The sequence below is a fragment of the Sarcophilus harrisii genome, chromosome 4 (genome assembly GCF_902635505.1).
Source record: "Sarcophilus harrisii chromosome 4, mSarHar1.11, whole genome shotgun sequence".
Lineage (NCBI taxonomy): Eukaryota > Metazoa > Chordata > Mammalia > Dasyuromorphia > Dasyuridae > Sarcophilus > Sarcophilus harrisii.
Genome location: NC_045429.1, coordinates 102,465,230 through 102,485,798, shown reverse-complemented (window position 1 = coordinate 102,485,798; position 20,569 = coordinate 102,465,230). Strand labels below are relative to the sequence as shown.

The 20,569-nt window shown below is 41.0% G+C and overlaps 1 protein-coding gene across 1 annotated transcript in view; it reads left to right on the top strand.

Moving 5' to 3' along the window:
• The window catches only part of PLXNA2 (plexin A2), a 311,446-nt gene that overhangs the window by 206,836 nt on the left and 84,041 nt on the right, over positions 1-20,569 (top strand). Inside the window, exons 6-9 of the mRNA XM_012547852.3 lie at positions 3,712-3,835; positions 5,981-6,134; positions 7,227-7,323; positions 12,023-12,137. Coding sequence (XP_012403306.1) covers positions 3,712-3,835; positions 5,981-6,134; positions 7,227-7,323; positions 12,023-12,137 — 490 coding nt within the window. The remainder of the gene's footprint in view (positions 1-3,711; positions 3,836-5,980; positions 6,135-7,226; positions 7,324-12,022; positions 12,138-20,569) is intronic.

Here is a 20,569-nt window from a genome sequence, read left to right as displayed (position 1 = left end):
CGAGAAACTAAGAATCCTTCACACCCCCCGCAATAGAGCTGGAAACCCTGTGGCCCCGTGCCAGCCAGAAAACATCTCCAAGAAATGTGCTGAGTTGGGGCGGAGGCAGAGGGCCAGAGCTCAGGGTCCCACACAATAGCTCTTGGCTCCCAGCCTTAGCAGCAGGTGTTGGGAGGGCTAAGGAGGGAGGGAGACCGGCGTGTCACAGATGCAAAATCTGGACTGGATTTGAGCCCCTCACATGCTGGGTTCACTGCTTGTGTTTGGGGGTAAAAGGTTGGGGAGTTCCCCCCAAGAGTATTCTAACCACCAATTGAAGTAGGTCCCTGATTTAGATCTGGGGAAACAGATCTAACTGTTTTAGTTATAGAAACAGAGCGGGGAGGGGTCCTGGCGGTCGCTGAAACTAGCCCCAACATTTTACAGTTGAGAAAAATAAGATTCAGAGAGTTGGGGAGGTTCCTGCCACAGTTGCGGAGTTAGAATCGGGATGGGTCCCTTGGCAGCCAGGTGGCTCACTGGATAGAGTGCTGGGCCTGGATTCCAGAAGACAAGAACTTAAATTTGGCCTTGGGTACTTATTAAAGGTGTGAACTTAAATTAATCATTTAACCTCTGCTTGCCTCAACTTCTATAAAATGGAGATTATAACGCCTACTTCCCCAGATGGTTTATTTAAGAAGTGGTTAGCACAATGCCTAATACGATATAGATGCTGTATAAATACTATTATCATCCTCAATATTAACCCAGAACCTCTAACTGTAGAATCAGGAGTCATCTTTTTTACCCCTCATTGTTATTTTCACTATTGGACCTCTCAAGGTCCTCCCATGTACAGATTTTCATGGGAAGCCATTTAAATGGTTCTCAATAACAAAGACATTTTCCATCCCTTCCTTCACCTCACCACCATTCATCTCTCCCAGCTGTGGTAAGCCATCCTAGCAAAGAGCCCATTTTGCTTTACTTTGGTACAGATTCCAGAACCACAGAATCACTAGTAGGTATGTCAGCTCAGTCACGCCAAATGTTGGCTGCTCTTGCCCAAACTCCAACTGTGTCATACAATTGGTCCCCTAAACCAACAAGCCATGAATAAACTTTCCTAGATCCCCGCAAGGATTTCCTCTTCTCCCCAGAATAGATCTTTTCCCATCTCTTCAGCCCTAATGAGTGTCCTCTACTCCCCAGAAATTGCTTTATAAATTTCTTCATATTTATTTTTTATGGGAGGGGGGGTATTATTTGGAATATAAGCTCCTTGAGGACAGGCCTCTTTAGTTTTGATCTTTATATAGGAAGCTAGCTCAGTTCTTCGTTGAATGGAGGAATAACTGAAAGAAAAATTAAATTATCTCCCCTTTATTGCCAGGACTTTCTCCACCCCATCCCCCTTTCAAGTGGATCTTTCCGAAATCATCCAACTACAGCTCTAACAGACAGAATTTGTCTGGCTTTTTCACTCCAGGCCCACGTCTTCTTCTCTGAAAGGGAGGCAGAGGGCTTGGGAAGATTGCTAAAGAACCTCTTCGGTCTGGGGGGGATTTGAAACCTTCCTGTCTCCTCTGTATGCCATGCTCTTGCAAGTGTGTTATTGTCTCCGGGGCTATTTATCTCTGTTAGGGCTGTTGCCATAAATAGTATGATAAAAAAAAAAAAAAGAGCCATTTTCAGTGAGTCAATGAGATAAAGACTCCAGTCAAGAGCTCACTTTGGAGCTATCTTACAGATTCACTTAAACCTCAATAATTCTTTTCTTTGACAGCATTCATATTTAGATCCATTATGTGCCAGAAAAGGGAAAGAGGAGGGGACCTTAGGAGGGGTGGGGGGACGAGGAGGGAGTTGGGGTGGAAGTTGCTGCATAAAATGTGGGGAAGTGCTAACCTCAGAGTGTTTTCTCTATTCAGCAGCAGGCCCTAGTCTCCCTGGCTGGGAGGGTACTTAGCTCCATGGAGCCCAAGTTACCAGGGACTTAGCATGGGGAGAGTAAGAGCATGAGATTTAGAGGTGAAGAAGGGACCTCAGAGATAATCTGCTCAAACCCCACAATTTAGAGAAAAAGGAAACAGGCTCAGAGAAGTTAAAAAAAATCCCAGGGAAACAGATTCTGAAGCCCTGGAAAAAGATATTGCCTTTTAGTCATCAGAGTTGACCCTAGCTGGCATCTTTCCTCTGTCTCTTTGTCTGCAGGAAGCATTGCATCCAAATTATCCCAAACATGCATCTTACAGAGAAGTAGAGATAAAAGCAATTTCTAACCATTAGAATTAGCTGTATCAAATGTAAATTAAGGGGGCTTGGATTTATGCCCCTGACCACCCCCACCCCCTTTTCAGCTTTGGATCTTATGGTCTCTCTAATACAATTCAATAACAATATTTCATTTGTGCCTTATAACAACTCTAAGGTGCTATTATTAATCTAGCCCCATTTTATGGATAAGGAAAATAAATTGGGAGAGTTTAATGACTTTCAGAGTCACAAAGTTAATAAGAATATACATCAAGACAGACTTAGGTCTTTCTATCTAAAAGGCCAGCGTTCTGTTCACTTTGCCCTGACAATAGCAAACATCTATGAAGACCTTCCAAAGAGATTTACCTTGTTAGGTGCCATGGATATAAAGCTAGGAATGAATAGACCTTTCCCTCTTGTATTCTACTCTGTTCCCTTAATCACCTGTCCCAGGAGAAGATGTGGGTTACACATTACCATTTAGTTCGAGGGATCAGAGAGGAAGCACTGGAAGTCTCCGCAATAGAAAACTGCTCATTCAGCAGAGACAATGGACAAGTAGGTTATGAGAGGAAAGTGGATTTAGGGATAACAATCAGATTGGTCTAGAACTCTGTGAGGTTTATATTGAAAGCGCCATCAAAATGCAAGGGAGTGGGGAAGGAGCAAATAATCTGGCCAGTGAGCCAGTTGAGGCTGGTACCGATCCATACTCAAAATTTCTCTCAATAACATCCCCGAAGATTGGCCCTTCATCTTCTATATGAGACTTCCACTAAGAGGAAACTCACACTACATGCTGGCTGCCCATTGCATCTTTGGATGGTTGTCATTATCAAATTTTCTTTCTATCAAGTCAATGTGTTAAAAAAAAACAAGTTGGTTGATGCTCTTTAGACAAAACATCACTTTTATAGGATCATATATTTAGAGCTAGGAGGAGAATCAGAAATCAGTTTTACAGATAAGGAAACTGAAGCACTGAGAGGTTAAGTGACTAGCTAGAGGTCACATAGCTAATAAGCATCTAAGGTAGAATCTGAGGTAAGGTTTTCATGACTCCTAAAACTGAATTCTATCCACTTTGCTATCCAACTGCCTTGTCAAAATTATTTGTATCTTTGCCACTAGAATTTCATTCTTGAAAGTTTCTTATCCTACTTGATAGGATTTCTGACATAGAAATTTAGGCTCTGGATCATGCTTTCTTGTGCCTAAGTAAAAACCCTTTTGCTGTACATTAAATCCATTTCCAGTTAGCTTGAGTTCAATAGAAGTCAAGCATAGTAGCCACTCGTACCTAACATCCAGAAGGAATCCTTTGCCCAGGAGGAGGAGAAGAGGGGAGAAAAATCGAGAAAGCCCTGAATGAATCAGTCCTCAACTTCATTTAATAGGCTTCCATGTCATTTACCCTATCCAAGGGAAAATAAGAGCTCTGTCCCTTCTATGCTCTGGTGTCTGTTGTAGGTGCTCCCGGAGGGACAAATGCCAGAGGGCCCGGGAAGCTAACAGGTTTGCTGCCAGCATCAGTCAATGCATGAGCCTCAAGGTAAAACCCAGCAGCATTTCCGTCTCTGAACACAGCCGACTGGTAAGTGCCCCCAATCAAAGTGTATATGTGAGGGGGTGTCTCTATGTCAAAAATCATATATAAATCATTGTAAACTGCTTGGTTTAATCCACTGGCAGAGTTTTCAATTTAGGGGAATTCTATAAGGAATCCATCTTTTAAAAGAAGTGAAGGGGGAAGGGAAAGAAGGAAGGGAAGGATAGAATTTGGAACTCAAAACTTTAAATTTTTTTAATGGAAGACAGAGAAGGAAGAGGGAGAAGGGGAGGGGGAGACTACAGGACTGGAGAAGACAACCTGTTATTCTGATTTTGAAAAAAAACTATTGTCCTGTGAGTTTGATCTTAATTCTTGGGAAAAAGCTAGAAATAGAATATTGGAAATCTAGAAGAAAGAGGAGGAGGAGGAAGAGAAAGAAAAGGGGGGGAAGGAAGGAAGGAAGGAAGGAAGGAAGGAGGGAAGGAAGGAAGGAAGTTGTAGTCATAATACTGAATAATCACTGATGACAGTTCCCCCCAAAGACTATCTCATCTGTTTGTTTTTGAAATGAAGTAGGTCTAAAATATATTCCAAAGCCATTTCTTGTCATTATCCACTATTTGAGGTTGCTTGTAACATTGCTTCTTGCCCCTTTACTGGTGTAAATTGAGAGTTACTTCTGTGTGTATTTGGGGGTAAAGGGCGATTAATCCCATGCCTGTGAGTTCAAGATAGAAAATCCTTTAGCCACATGTCAAGGTCCAGCTCCAAATATTCCATGTCCTCCGGGCCTGTATGTGTCATTCAGTTTCAGAGAATTTTTATGAGCATCCATGAATGTTAATTAGCTAAGGAACAATCCATTATTTCAGTTCCTACATCCCTATAAAGAGGTCTGTCCTCTAGAGGACAGGGTAGGTGGATGATACAGAAGGAAAGAATGATAGGTAGGAAGCTCATCATCGTAGGGAAGCAAACTAAACTAAATTAGACCAGAAATTTAGGAGAAATAAACAGGACCACTGGGAAATATTATCACTTAAGCCATGTGTATTGATTAAGCACCTACTATATATCAGACACTATGCTAGGGAGCTTGGACTATCGTATGACTTGAAAGCTTTTTATAGAAATTCTCTAAGCCTCAATTTCCCCATCTCTCAAATGTAGGGCTTAAACTAGATATTGTCTGAGACCTTCTCTAACTCTGCCATTATGTGATCTATAATCTAAGAAATAATTGCCAGGTTTGGGATAATTGTATTTTTTATTAAATTTATTGTGACTTCCTCCCTACCCAGCACCCAGATTTTAGTAAAGTTATTAAAAATCAGAGTGAACCCACATAAATTTTTATTTTAGTCCTCCTCCTCCTCTCCCCACCTTTGTGGGGTGAAGGGCAAAGAGTCACTCCTGTACAGGAAAATGGCTATAAGAGGACACCAAAGAGGAACAAAGAAGAAATGAGAACTCTGGGTAACTCACTGACTTGGTCATTAGCCTCTGATAATTAAAAAATTAGAGAAGGAGAATTCGTTGTAGCATCTAAATCTGAAGAAATAGAAAATCTCATACCTCCAGTTCACAGATGTAGCCTGAATTAAAGGGCTGAGTTCTTGACTCAGTTTCAAATTTGCACTGTCCCTCCATCCTAGTCAAGCCCTCAGTGATTCCTGGGAACAGACAGCTTAGCCTGTCTACCTTATCACCTAATGATATGTCACCTGCAGGGTTATAAGCAAAGAAACTGGTAACTGCAAGGAAGCTTAAAGAATACTGCTTGAGGCAATGGGAACTGCATGTTGGTCTTTGTATCTCAGGATCTGATACACAGTAAGCATTTATTAAAGGCTTTTTTTTTTTTTTATTGCTTGATGGAACTAGTCCAAGGACCTCATTTTATTGAAAAGGGAATTGAACCCCAGATTTATCAAACATGACACAGGGAACTAGTAACAGGGGTAAAACTTGAACTCTTTTAAATCTCATTCTCATGTGCATTCTATTAAAGTAGATTACCATCCCAGTTTCTCAGACTCTTTTCCAGTAGAAGTAAGCTCCATGAAAGCAGGAAGTGTTTCATTTTTGTCTTTGTACATTTGACACCTATTTTTAGTGCGTATCTAGTGGAAGGCTCTAAGTTAATGTTTTCTGGATTGGATTAAATTTGATTTCTTTCTCCTTCAGCTCAGCCTGACCGTCAGTGATGCCCCAGACCTGTCTGCAGGTGTCACCTGCGCTTTTGGGAACCTGACGGAGGTGGAAGGGCAGGTGGCAGGGAACCAAGTTATCTGTGCCTCCCCTGGGGTCAAGGATGTCCCTGCCATCCCTGTGGATCAAGGTAAGGAGGGGTCTATGACTAGAGGAAGCTCCCACCAAAGAGAAAAGGGGTTCATGAGAAAGGCAGGGGGGCTAAGCAGAGCATTCTCACCCCACTCCCTTCCTAAACCGAGCATACCCTTTTCCTGAAAGCCCAGACAAGGTCTGGGGTCTATCATTACATTATTTGTGGGCTTAGTGTTATTTTGGATCACATAATATAGAGCCATGTCCGTAAGTCTTCTCTGTGGATCAAGCACCGAATGCTTTTCAGGACTCTGATAGCATCTGAAAAAACTGCTTTTTATTTCAACCCAAACCAAAAGATTCTAGAATATGTGGTCAATTAAACCTTTCAACTGATCAGAATATGAATGATTAGTATTTCCCCCTCCCAATTATATTTTCTTTTAAACATATTTTGAAGTTACTTATCTGTTTATATCCCTAAGTAGAGTGTAAGCTCCCTAAAAGCAAGTAAAAGTATCACTTTTTGTCTTTGTATTCCCAGAACTCACAGCAATGCCTGGTACATAGTAGGTACTTAATAAATGCTTATTAAATTGAATGGAATAGAATCGATTTGTTTAGAATCAGCAACAGAAAAATGTGATTCCCCTTTTGAGAGGTGATACAAACTTAAGGCTCCAGCTTATTAGCAGACTCCAAAAACTCCCATTAATCCACAGGGTTTCATCCCTTATGAGGACACAGATGAGGAAAAGAATTATAGTTCTTAAGAGGGCTTAAATATCATCTAAACCTCAAGTTATGTTATCTCCCAACTAGACTGATGGAATCCCAAAATCACTTGAGCCTTGCCAGGATTCTAATTCTGATTGGTCTTTCTCCAAGCTCCATATGCAGGTGCCAGCAATAAGGCAAGTAGTATTTATTTACAAGGAAAATCAGGAGAGTGTGTGTGTTTTATATTACAAAAGACACAAGAAAACAGAAGTCAAAGAAGTTATCTGACTGGTATGGAGCTGGCAGATTTAAACTCACAGATCTAATCTATAGGGTTTTCTCCTAGCCCATATCTGGAGAGTCCTTTTCTCCTCCATGCTCTCATCAGAATTTCTGTTTATTCATTCTTTTTTTCTTTCTCTTTCAGACTGGTTTGGCCTGGAGCTGCAGCTAAGGTCCAAGGAGACAGGGAAGATGTTTGTCAGCACAGAGTTCAAGTTTTACAATTGCAGTGCCCACCAACTGTGAGCATCATTTATTTCTTATTCACCATCTCCTCACTCTCCCTAGTATCAGCTCCCAGAAGTTTCTATCCCGGTTTTCACCCAGAATAAATGCTTATTAAATGTAACGGAATGGAACAGACTCCCTTAGAATCAGGAACAGAAAAGGACAACTCCCCTTTTGAGAGGGAATATAAATTTATGGATCCAGCTTATTAGCAGACTCCTAAGAAGTTGGAGAAGTCATTCTAAAAATTCCTATTAGCTCCTCCTCACAGTCCCCAGGATTTCACCCCTATTGAGGACACAGGTGAGGAAAAGAAATCACAGTTCCAAATCACAGATCTCCAAATCAGAAGGCACCTTAATTGAGAAGATGTAGTCTCTGATAAAAGTTCTTGACTCATGTATAAATGTATGCAATGACTGATGAAATCATGGATCTTGATGGCAAAGCTGCAAAAATCACCCATTTATAGACACGGAGAGTGAGTGGAAAGGGGCTTTTGATGACAGAAATGACACTTCACAATGGGAGTAGAAGGGGAGGAAGAAGGGTGCCATATGCATTTGAAATTAGAAGAAGCTCCATGTTATGAAAGATTATATTGCACATGAAGCAGACATGAGAGAGGGGAGAACTGGTCTGAGGCAGCCCAGTTTAAATAAAAGAAGCTGGGGAAAGGGGAAGGAATGTCCTCTGTGCTCTCCTTCCTGAGAAGGAGTAAAGAGTCCCTAGTTTGGTCTAAATGCAGCCTAGTTGATTAAGCCAGGGTTCTCATGGGGCTTTAGCATAACCTGATAGTGCCCCCAAGCTGTATGATTCTGTAACTGTACAGAAAAGCTGGGAATATGCCTTCAGTGAGAGGTCTAGCCAGAGGGACAGGCATGAAGGATGGGCCTTTGTACTGAGTTTTCCCTGAATGAGCCCTCTCTGGGAAAAGCTCTAAGTCTCCTCTTACAGGCTCACCTGTATTTGTGAGCATCTCTTTGGCCACAAGAAGGGGCATGGAGCCAGTGGCCCTGGGCATTCAGCAGGAAGAGTGGACACTGAACCCAATTAAGTAAATCCCAGAGACCCAAGCCCTAGTGAGAATCCATACTCTGAGACCTGGCACAGGCCACAGAGAGTCTGAGCAGAAGTCAGGACTCTACAAAAGTCATGTTTGTAGGACACAGACTGGGGAGTGTATTAGAGAGAGACAACGCTAACCCCAAAATAAAAAACTTTCTGAGAAAAAATGAGAGGGTTCAAATAAATCACTAAATAAACCCCCTAGTTCTTGATCTTTCCTGCTCAATCTGCATTTACATTTTTAGATAAGGTCACTAAGAGGCAGAGGACAGTCTACTGACCTGTTCAGTCATTTCAATCCTGTCCAATTCTTCATAACCCCATTTGGGGTTTTCTTGATAAAGATACTGGAATGGTTTGCCATTTCCTTCTCCAGATCATTTTACAGATGAGGAAACTGAGGCAAACGGGGTTAAGTGATTGTTCAGGATAACATAGCTAGTGAGTATCTGAGGCTGAATTTGAACTGATGAAGAGGAGTCTTTCTGATTCCATGCCCAGCGCTCTGTCCACTGCATCACCTAGTACCAGAGACTGCTAAGTATCAATGAGGGGGGGAAAAGCCAATACATTTGTAGTTAAGTGTGTTCTGGAAAAGAAAAGAGTCAGTCTTAGGTTCAACTGAGGAAGGCCTGGGGGGAAAGGGAATAGGAGAACCAAGAGCAAAATGTAAAATATGGCCAGCTTCCCCAAAATCACCCTCCCCAATCTTGTTTTTGGAAACCTGAAAATCTTCATTCTCTTTTCCCAAAGCTCAGCATAGATACTTGCCACCCCGATGGCCCTCTCTGTTTTACCTACATCCTATTCATCTTTCCAGTGGAGCAGAATATTAGAGCCTGAACCAACCCCATCCTCCTTTGAGAATGTATTCTTTGTGACAGCATCCTCATCTCCATGACTACCTGCTGTGATGTCACTGCCTGTTCTCTCAGGTTACTGTAGCAATATGGATGCTGTCACAGTGTACAGGGATGCAGTAGAAACCAACAGGCTTTGGCAATAGAAATTTCATCTTGCTACCAAAAATACTCTTTTTTTTGTAGGAAAAAAAAAACAGCACTTGCTTTAAAGCTGATGTTTTTTGGACAGTTTCCTCATCTAGAAAATGAAAGAATTATCCTAATTACCTTCAAGATTCTTGCTTGCTTTAAATCTGGGATCCTGTGTTAATACTATGTCAGCATTCATGATTAAGCATATTAGAACTAAGGAGCATGAGAAATCATCATGTTTAAAGTACTTTTATTTTACACATTAAAAAAACAAACAAACCTGAGATCCTGAGATTAGATGATTAGCTCTAGGTCTCACAGAATCAGGAAGGATGTGAAAGGTCAGCTAGTTAAATTCTAGACCCAGTATCCATGAATTCCTGGATTCCTGAGAAGTGTTCATCCAATCTCTGTTTGATCATCTTCAGTGACAGGAAACTTAATTCCTATGTTCTCTGGACTTGAAAGTCAAGAAAGAAAATTCTAATTTTGTACTGTTTTATTAGGCAGTTTTTCCTAATTCTGAGTTGAAATCACTTCCAAAAACTTAGGGATTTTTTATTTTTGGTTTTGGTTTTGTTTATTTTGTTTTTTTTTTTTCATACAAAAACCTGGTATTTTTATACCTCCTTTCACAGGAGAACTCATTGGCCCTGTAGAGCTGGGAATGAGAACCTTGAGCCTCCTGTCCAGTATTTTCTACATTATATGAAAGAGTTTTTTGATACCTTAAGAGCAAGATCCTATTGGATCTGAGAATATGTTATGAACCCATGTCTATAGAACTGAAGGACAACAGAGCCAAATCAAATCCAAAAATGAACCTGAAAGAAATTGAATGAATGTCTTCTATGCCTACATTAAATTACCTCTATGTTATTTTGAATAAACTTTAAAAAAAGAAGTGTGCAACAAAGAAAAAACAGGTTCATTTACAAATAAAAAGCAAAAATATAAATTGGCCTCTCTGGATTTGGAGTTGATGGTCATATTCTCAGTGGGGAAGGAATCTTAGTCAAATTCTTTCTTTCTTTCTTTTTGGATGAGGAAGTGCAGACCTAGCCACAGTTGTTAAAAGATTTGACCACAACCACTCAGGTCCTAGAATAGAATCATAGACTCAGAGCTAGAATTACTGATTAATCTATTTCAGATCAGATCCAATAGTTTACCCAAAATATTGTGTCTAGGGCAGCATTCAAATCCAGATCTTCCTAACTAACTATAAAGCCAGGGGTCTATCTCACCTAACTGTCCTTACTGTACACTACACTATTTCTCAATGTCTTATCAATGACAAAATGAGATAACAGCTTCTGTTTCTCATTCTCTCCTAGCCAGTTTAGAATGGAAAGCAATTAAAGGAGTTGTCTGGTCTACTCCATCCCCTAAAATCAGCTCCATTTTATCAATGGGCCAATCTCCCACCCTTCACATACTGCCCTGTGCCATCTCTGAGGAATACTAAAAGAACAGCAAAGGATTTGTATGTCAAGGAAGCAAAATTCTAATCATATTGCCCTAAGAGCTCCATGTCACATACTTATTTTTTTTTATAATATATCTATTTATTTTTCAAAATATATGCAAAAATAGTTTTCAACATTCACCCTTGTAAAACCTTGTGTTTCAAATTTTTCTCCCTCCCTCCCTCCCTCCTACTTCTTCCCCTGGACAGCAAGTAATCCAATATAAATGAAACACGATGACACACACTTTAATTGTACTTGCTGGATTCTGGAGGAAGAATAAGAAGGTTCCTAATCCACTGCCCTTTCTTTCCCATATTTGAATACCTGTAATATTCAGGGACAACCATCACCCAAAAAATTAATATTAAAAAGTTTTTAACTCTTGAGAATAATATCTTCTACCTCATATCACATTTTATTGCTTTTAAAGTGTTTTCACAAATACTATCTTATATGATCTTCACAAAAACCTTGTGAGATAAATTTTGTTGTCTCCATTTTACAGATAAAAAACCCAGGCTTAGAAAGGTTATAATAATAGCTAGCACTTATGTGATACGTTAAAGCTTACAGAGTACTTTGCATGTGTTATTTTACTTGATTCTCACAGCAGTCTTGTGAGGAAGGTGCCAGTATTATCTGCATTTTAGAGATGAGGCAAACAGAAGTCACACAGCCAGTAACACACAAGCAGAAGCCAAGGGTCACACAGCTAGGAACTGCTTGAGATAGAATTCGAATTTGGTCTTCCTGATTCCAAGCCCAATATCTTGTCATCTGGCCGCTGGGTTAAATAGCTAATAAGCAGAAGAATTAGTCTAGACTAGTAAAAGCTTCTTTCCTCTACTTCAAGCTACTTCCCAGTCCTTTTCCTCTCTCCTCTGCCTTCCATATGCTAAGCCATGCAATATTAAAACTACTTCCTGACTAAGGCCAGCGAATGAATGAATCACCTTGTTTTCCTCTGAGTTTACTCACTCTCTAGTGACAGGATCTTATTATAAGAGCTTTGGATGGAAAACAAATAATTCTCATTATTATAAGTTGTCCCTTATCCTCTTAGAGAGTGGAAATAAAGGACGTGAGCCGAGCCTTTCAGTGTAACTGGAATAACTCATCAGTGAGATCTAATTCTCAATTTCCTTTCTCTCCCACCTTCCTCTCCTACCTTCATGCAGGTGCCTGTCCTGTGTCAACAGTGCCTTCCGTTGCCATTGGTGCAAATACCGAAACCTCTGCACCCATGACCCCACCACCTGTTCCTTCCAAGAAGGGCGTATCAATATATCTGAGGTAAGGTAGGCAGAAATTAAACATGGGCTTTATGTAGGGGTGTGTTAGCGAATGTTTTAATAACCAGCTCTCTGAAGAAGGTGGGAGCTGGTGGTATGCATTTCTCACTTAAAATTTAATTTGTATTATTAGCATTTTCTCCATCACTTTCTTAAGTCTAGACAATCAACAAAATAATAAATCAAGCCATAATTTGTTAGTCAATAAACATTCATTAAGCACCTATTGTATGGTGGACACTATATTAAATCCTGGGGATGTAAATTTATAGTTTGCCACTTTCCAAAGCATAAGAGCCAACATTGAAGATTTAACAATCAGTTTTCACAAGCCAGTTTAAGCTAGCTCCAGCACATGAGTGACCTTGTCCATTCTCACACGGTAAGTTGTAGGCTCCTTCAGGCCATCTCCTTGCCTTAGTTCTATTTTTTGTGGGTTTCTTTGAGGCAGGCAAGTGAATCAGGTTCAAATATCCATCCAAGCAATTGTTAATGCTGTAAAGTTACCCATGCATATATCCTGTAAATAAAAGGCTATTAAATAAAAAAAAAATCCATCCAAGAAACTCCAAAAGGAGGGGAAAATTATCCTTGCAACATAAATATATGTTACCATTCCCATCTGAGACTATTCACTCTATTCATTAGAGCACTAGCTATCCAACTATCCAAGAAGTCAAAGGCAAGGATTTGAAGACATTCATGGACAGCCAATCAGAAAACTTATACTAGATTGTCAAAGAATGGCCTTCATTTATTGTATTCTTTGAAGAGAAAAGCCATTTTAGGACTGGCTAAACACAAATGCTAGATCAATAGAAAACTGTCTCACTTCTCTTTCTCCATCTTTCTTATCAAAGTCCTTTCCACTGATAGAAGACCGATCTTTTTTTTTTTTTATCCTAACACAGGGAAATATTATATTCTAACACATTAGGATATTACTCTCACACATTGGACTATTATATGTTCTAATACAGGCAGATAGTACAATGGCTAGAGCACTAGTCTGGAGTTGGGAAGTCCGAGTTCAACTCCTGTCTCAGATATCTTCTAGCTGTGTGACCCTGGACACATGACTTAATCCTGTGTACCTCAGTTTCTTCATTTGTAAAAATACCTTGGATAAGGAAATAGCCAACCACTCTAGTATCTTTGCCAAGGAAAACCCAAATGGGATCACAAAAAGCCAGATACAACTGAACAACAAATATTCTAATACATACATAGTTGGTAGCCTGTTGGAAGGAAAGAATGAATTGTAGCCAGGGGAGAGCTCCAGGTCTCACTAAAAATCTTATTTTGTTATCTAGTAAACATCCCATCCAGGTGCCTGACCTGCCTTTGTTATCAACACAGTGAAATGCCAAGTTGCTTATCTTCCCAATAAATATTTCAGGTCAATGAATATTGATTGAAGTTGGCTTGCTGGGCATATTTCGAGAGCCTGAGGATAGTATGACTTGCTGGGTCTGTTTCCTTTTTTGTTTTTAATGTGTTTTACACTCCAGAACAGCAGGATTTGAGTTTCAAAGAGCACAGATGTCTTATCCAGGCCGATGTGTGTGAATGTCTAAATGCTTTTTGTCCCTTTAATTCTGTCTTTGAGGAAAAATAACATGAATGGAGAGAGGTCCATTCGTTCAGATAAGATCACTGTACCTGAACTAGACCCCTGCTGCTGGCTGCTTGGTTGAGGTTTCAAGGGATTGGGAGTTGTAGGGAGAGAGATAGGGGAGTTTGGTGACATGCTTGCATTTAGGCCTTAGCTGGAAGGCAGTGCAGGACGTGTGATGCATTTATCATGAGTGTTGGTGGCTTTCTGAGGGGCAGAATACCTGGGGAGCACAGTTTGAATTCCCTCATTTTCTTCACTTCTGCCCTTGATCAGATCTTAGCACCTTACATTTTTGCATTCATCACTTATAGGCTGGCAAATGGGGTTGCCATCATTGGAGAGACAGAGGATAATGGTCTGTCATCACAAAGAGACAAGCAGTACGAATTTATTAAGCACTTACAACCCTGCCAAACGTGACATTAAGCATCAGGCCCACAAAAAAAGGACAAAATAGTTCCTGCCTTTCCTGCCTTCAAGGAGTTCACATTTTAATGGAAGAAACAAATATGAAATAAATGAGAGAGAGAGAGAGAGAGAGAGAGAGAGAGAAGTCCTGTGAGTCAGAAGATCCGAGTTTGAATTATGACTCTGCTGCTTATTCAAGTGACTTTAGATAAGTCACTTCTCTATGGGCCTCAGTTTCCACATCTATTAACACAGGATTCATCCCTTCCAGCTCAGATCTTATAAAAAAATTATAGTTTGAATGTATTTTAACATATTTAACATATATTGGACTACTTGCCTTCTAGGGGAGAGGTGGGGGGAATAACTTGGAACAGAAGATTTTGCAAGGGTCATTGTTGAAAAATTACCCATGTATATGTTTTATAAATAAAAAGCTTTAATAAATTTTTTTAATTATAATTTGAGATCAGTAAGTTAGTCAATAAACATTCATTAAGCACCTATTGTATGGTGGACACTATATTAAATCCTAGGGATATAAAGAAAGACAAAAAGTGTCAGGGAGAGAGGGACCAGGAATATTTGAAATGTAGTTCCAGAAGGAGACCGGTCATTCTATTATCTACCTCAGAGAGCTGGAAGAAATTTCAGAAGCCATCCTAAGTCCCCCACTCTACAGATGAGAAAACTGAGGCCTTGAAGCAGCTCAGAGTTCATGGTCAAGCAGGCTGAATCACAAAATATTAGCATTAGGGCAAAGTTTAGAGATCTCATACCCTACCTTGTCATATTTACAGATGAGGAAATCAAGGCACAGAGAATAAATGGACTTTTCCAAGGAGAAACAATTTGTAAGGGGGTAGAGCTAAGACTTGAACCCACCTCTTCTGACCCAATTCCAACATTCTTTCTCCATATCCCCACTTCTGCCCTAGACTACTGAGTATTCCTCCCAGGCCTGTGGTTCTATGGATCAGCTTCCAGGCAGGAGCTGGCCTTCTGCCCTTTCAGTAGGGAGGGAAGTTTCCCAGTGAAATAGTAAACCAGAAAGACCCATTAGCTCCAGCTGCCAGAGAGGGAGAAAAATGGAAAGTGAAGGCCCAGATTCCTGTAATCCACAAAAAGATGTGTGAGAGAGAACCGTGGGCAAGGTAGGGAGCTCGGTAAGGGAGGCAGCTGGAGCCAGGTGAATGGGAAGGCAGGTGAGCCCAGTTCGTGTCGGACTGGAGGCTGGGCCCTGATTCCCAGAGACCAGCACAAAAGTCTTAAGTTTCTTTTGAAAGATGGGCCCAGGAGAGATGGGGGAGGCCCGTGAAATGCTGATCTAGACAAGAAAGGGCAGCTGTTTCTCTTTCTCCTGGGGAGCTCCCCCACTCAGTAAAAGTTGAAACCTGAGGCCAAACTTGAAAATGACCTGCAGCTGGAGGGATGCTGGGATGAGTGTAACACAAAGCCAGACAAATAAACTCACAGCCCGGGTGTGGAGACCGGCAGGGCTCAGGCACAAAGAAGCTAATTGGAAACAGACCCGACCTCCCTCATGCAGTTTACATGAAGTCTCTCCCTCTCACCCTCAGACAGGCCCCAGAGCTGGAACCCCAAGAAGCTTGGTGACTCCCCCTCCTCAGGATCAAGAGAATCCTGAGAAATCTCTGGGGACAGATTGGGGTGCTTCCGGGCCCCCCAGACTTACTCTGCTCCCCTTCCCTCCCTTTTCATACTGAGCATCTCTCTACACTTGAGTAGGAGGGCTTCCTAAAATTTTCCCACTCATGACCCCTTTTCACCAGGGAAATTTTACATGACCTGGGTATATAAGTTTGTAAAATAGATATACAAATCAAACAATTACTGATAATAAATCATAATTTTGCAACCCCCACATTCAGTTACAAGACCCATAGTTGAGTGCCATCCACTCAATCTCTGTCTTTCCCTCATTTCCCCTAAATCTATGAAGAGGGAAAGGGAGATGTTCAGCTGGTTTTATTCCAGCTAATATTTATTGACCAGGCCCTTCTCCAGAGACTTCCTCTCTTAAGGGAATCAGAAAAACAAAAAGCTCAACTCCTAACTTTGCTACAGGTTGTCAGGAAGGTTGTTAGGAGCCACTTCCTAAAAAACACTGCTTTAACTCTGGGCAACAGCTCATCACACTTCCTATCTCTACAAACTCCAGGTCCTGGAGCCTGCTGCTCTCTGCCAGAGTCCTTCTGTTTAAGAACAGCCCCCCAGAAAGGATGGGATACAGCAAGGGAAAATATGCCCTAAGAGGAGATTGGGGGGGTTATCCCCTACTTCAATGGGACCTCCATGTGTCTTGTGGTTGGGTTTGGGAAAATTTCTTTCTTGACGATATGAAACTTCAATTCCACTGTGTGGGGGTGATGTGTGGAGTGTGTTTTGTGTGTCACACAATTTCATTACACATTACGCCAAATTTCATTAATACCTACTTTCCAGTTTGACCCAATACAACCTAGCTTAATTCAACCCACATTTATTAGATGCTTAATGCATGTAAAATGAAAGATACAGTGTTGAAGAGGATACAGGGCTCGCCTTAGGCATGGGAAGAGTAGGGTTCAGGGTCCTGCTTCTGGCAAATAGTAGCTGTGGGACCCCAGGCAAGTTACTCTCTAGGACAAAAAGTTATAAAGTTCTCCCTAGAAACAGATGCTTAGCATAGGAGGACAGGAACAGGACAAGGGAGGGGAGATCAGGGGAGTGACCAAAGGGAGGCTTGAAGCATCCCAATCTGTCTCCAGGGCTTTTTCAGGATTCCCTTCATCAGGAGAGGGGGAGTCAACTTGGGCTTCCAGCTCTGGACTTAGCTGAGGATGAGAGGGAGAGATTTCTTGTAAAATGCATGAAGGAGGTCCTGTCTGTTTCTATTAAACTCTCTATGCCTTAGGTCCCTCGATCTATAAAATGAAAATATTGGACTCAAAACTTCCTAAATCCTTTCTAGCTCTCAGTTTCCTCATTGTAAAATGGTGCTAATTGACATAACATATGTACAGAGCTTTGCAATCCTTGACTGAAATATTGTTCAGTCATGTCCTACTCTTCATTTGGGATTTTCCTGGCAGAGATACTCCAGTGGTTTGCCCTTTTCTTCTCCAGCTCATTTTACAGATGAGGAAATTGAGGTAAACACAATTAAGTGACTTGTCCAGAACTAAGAAGTCTTTGAACCAGATTTGAACTCAGGAAGATGAGTTCTACTGACTCTAGACCTGGCACTCTATCCACAGTATCACCTCACTACTCTGCACAAACATTAAAGCACTATTATTCATTCTCCTCTCCCCCATCAATAATAATAATAATAATAATAAATTATATATAAATATGTAAATGTAAAATAAATAATAAATAACATTTATTATTTAAATAAATATACATAATATATAATAATAAATAAAAATATAAAAATAAATAAAATATTATTATAAAGTAAATCTACCAACCTCTTTAAAAGAATTTGGGCTTCCTTTAAGGCTGTGCATAGGACTATCCCTCTTCCAGATGCATACTCAGCAACCTTGCTTGTGGGACCCTGGAAGGAAGCCTCTCCTTGCTCAAGCTGGGTCCAGCCTATGACACAGCATTAACACTTCAGGGTTGTGGGTGTGCAAACAGCATTTAACTTTAAAAGCTCATCTCCCTCCATGGCTAAACCAGGCCTAGCGTGATGTAGATACATAAATATCTTCTTTACGCCCTGTCCCAGGGGAGAGATAGAACTAAATAAATCCGATTAGCTTCCCAGGATGCCGGCTCCGCTCCCCCTTTGAAGTCCAGTGGGTGAAGATAATGCCATTTCCACATAGAAGTCGATTCCACACGCTGAAGTGTCCCCAGTTCTGGGAGCTGCTGAAGCGGAGCTGAACGGAGCTGAGCCATGAGACCCACTGCTCCCTGGGCTCTTGGACATCCCTCTTTAAAGCCATCATTTTCCCTAGAGTCCTCTGGGACATCCTTAACAGAAAGGTACTTCCCCATTAGGCTTGCCATGATTGGGAATAGAGGGCAGGAGTTAGGGAGGAGACCGGGCCTGGTGAGAGCTAGATGAGAGTCTGTTTAAAAGGAAAAGAGAAAAGATATAAGAAGACCTCAGATGATGGTCTCCCATCCCATCATTTTCCCTAGAGTCTTCTGGGATATCCTTAACAGAAATCCTTAACATTAGGATTAGGAATAGAGAGCAGGAGTTAGAGAGGAGAGTCTAATTAGGTGAGAATCTATCTAAAAGAGAAATGGGGGAGATTTAAGAAGACCCCAACCCTAGTAGACTGTGAAGATCCCTCATGGCAGAAGGCATTCTGCATCACCCAATATAATTATTTTCTTTCTTGTTATTAATGTGGTAGCAGTGTTTGTATGCATGGTAGGTATGTGCTTGTGCATGGACAGAAGTAGGAAAAGCAGCAATATTTCAGGAGATACACAGCCAAGTTATGCTCCTTGCTTCTACATATAGAATACAAGGGGGAATCTTAGAAGTCATTTCTCTACCCCTTTCAGTTTACAGATGAAGAAACTGATTCCCAAAGAGGTCACAAAAGCAGTAAATGGAAGGATTCTGACTCATGTTATTCTGTTCTATATTCAATGCTCTTTCCATTACACAGTGTGGGCTTATATTACCCAATGGCTACAGGGGACAAGTTGGGGATAATAATAGTATCTAATTCCCAAAATCATTGTGAGGGACAAATGTGATAATAATTGTAAAGTGCTAAGCACAGAGCTTTCCCAATAGTAAACCCCACATAAATTATTAGTTATTTTTAATTATTGTTGTTGCTAAATCTTCAACAGTTTTCATAGAGAGGTGCATTAAGTCTACTTTTAGCAAGGAGAGAATTCCAGACATGGAGGGACAGCTAAGTAATCTTCAAGGCCATCTGATTTAGCCTTCCTCAGCCACCCATTTTACAGATGAGGAGACCCAGCAGGAAGAATAACTGACCTGTTAATGACAAAGCTATGAATAGAACTCATGACTGCTGACCCCAATGCCAATGTTCTTTCCCCTCCACCATGTTATCTCATGTAGCTGAATTGTTCTGAAACTAAGAAAGCCATTCCTTGCCCCTCAGCTGAGGGATTGTGGTGGAAGACCCTTCTAGTCGGAAAAGCCATCTGTTTATAGCCTCGAAACTTTAGAGCTTGAAACTTTTGGAGTGTTTGGTTTTTGTTGTCTTTAAGAAAAGTAAAAAAGAAAACTTCCTCTATGAATGTAAATCAGTTGTTTTGTGTTTCAGTCACTGAAAAGACTAGTAATTTATTGCTGCAATCATCATTGCTGAGTCACGTCCAACTCTTCATGACCCCATTTGAGGGTTTCTTGGCAAAGATACTGGAGTGTTTTTACCATTTCCTTCTCCAGCTCATTTTACAGATGAGAAAACTGAGGCAGACAAGATCAGTGAAGCTAGTGGACTTTCCCACATCTACTAAGCTAGTTTTAAAAAATGGCAGCAGTAGGATTCAAATTTGGATCTCCTGCCTGGTATTATTTTTCCTATATCTGTAGATGACTTGAAAAAAGGTAGAGCAGTTCAACAAGCATAAATAAATGTTTCTCCTGTCTTTCCCCTCAGCCCCTCCTCCCCCAAATAGCATTTTATTCTATTTCTTTTTTTCTTTCTTTCTTTTTTTTTTTTTGTTTGTTTTCCAAAGCAACATGGCATTCACGCAGGGCCTGGTAATTAAACGAGATAAAAAGCCTGAGCAAGTGTTTAGAGCATTGCTGGGAGGGCTCGATCCACCTCCTGGAAAGCTGGGCTCAGTTGGAGCTGGAAAGCTGAAGCTACTGATAACATGATGCCTTTGGCAGAAGGGAATGTGAGGGGGTCAGCTGGCAGAAATGGGGCAAAGGGAGAAAGAAGAGAGAGCCTCAGATTGGCAGGGAAGCGGCAGAGGGACTTGAAGGTCGTGTGTCTCAGGAGATAAAATCATGCCTTTAGTTTATTTCCTAAATTGTGAATTGTCATCACCCTTACACACACACACACACACACACACACACACACACCATGGGACTGTGATGACAATATTAAAGCCTCTGGGAGTTGAGACAGAGAATTCATTCTAACTCCTCACATGTGATTTTTTTTTTTCGGCCTGCAGTGCCTGTTAGTCACCAGGAAATTCCCAGCAAGGAAACTCCCTCCACCAATTTAGATCAGCACCAATTGTACATACAGATCACTGAGAGGCTTGCCCAGGGTTAATAATCAAGTATATGTATAAGATGGGACTTAAACTCAAATGTTGCTAACTCACACGTCACATTAAAGCCCCAACTTTCTCCTAGAACAACCTGAAATAAAATAGCTTTGGCAAGAAGGGGCTAATTCCTCTTCTAACCTCCTCATAATTCTCTACTGGCC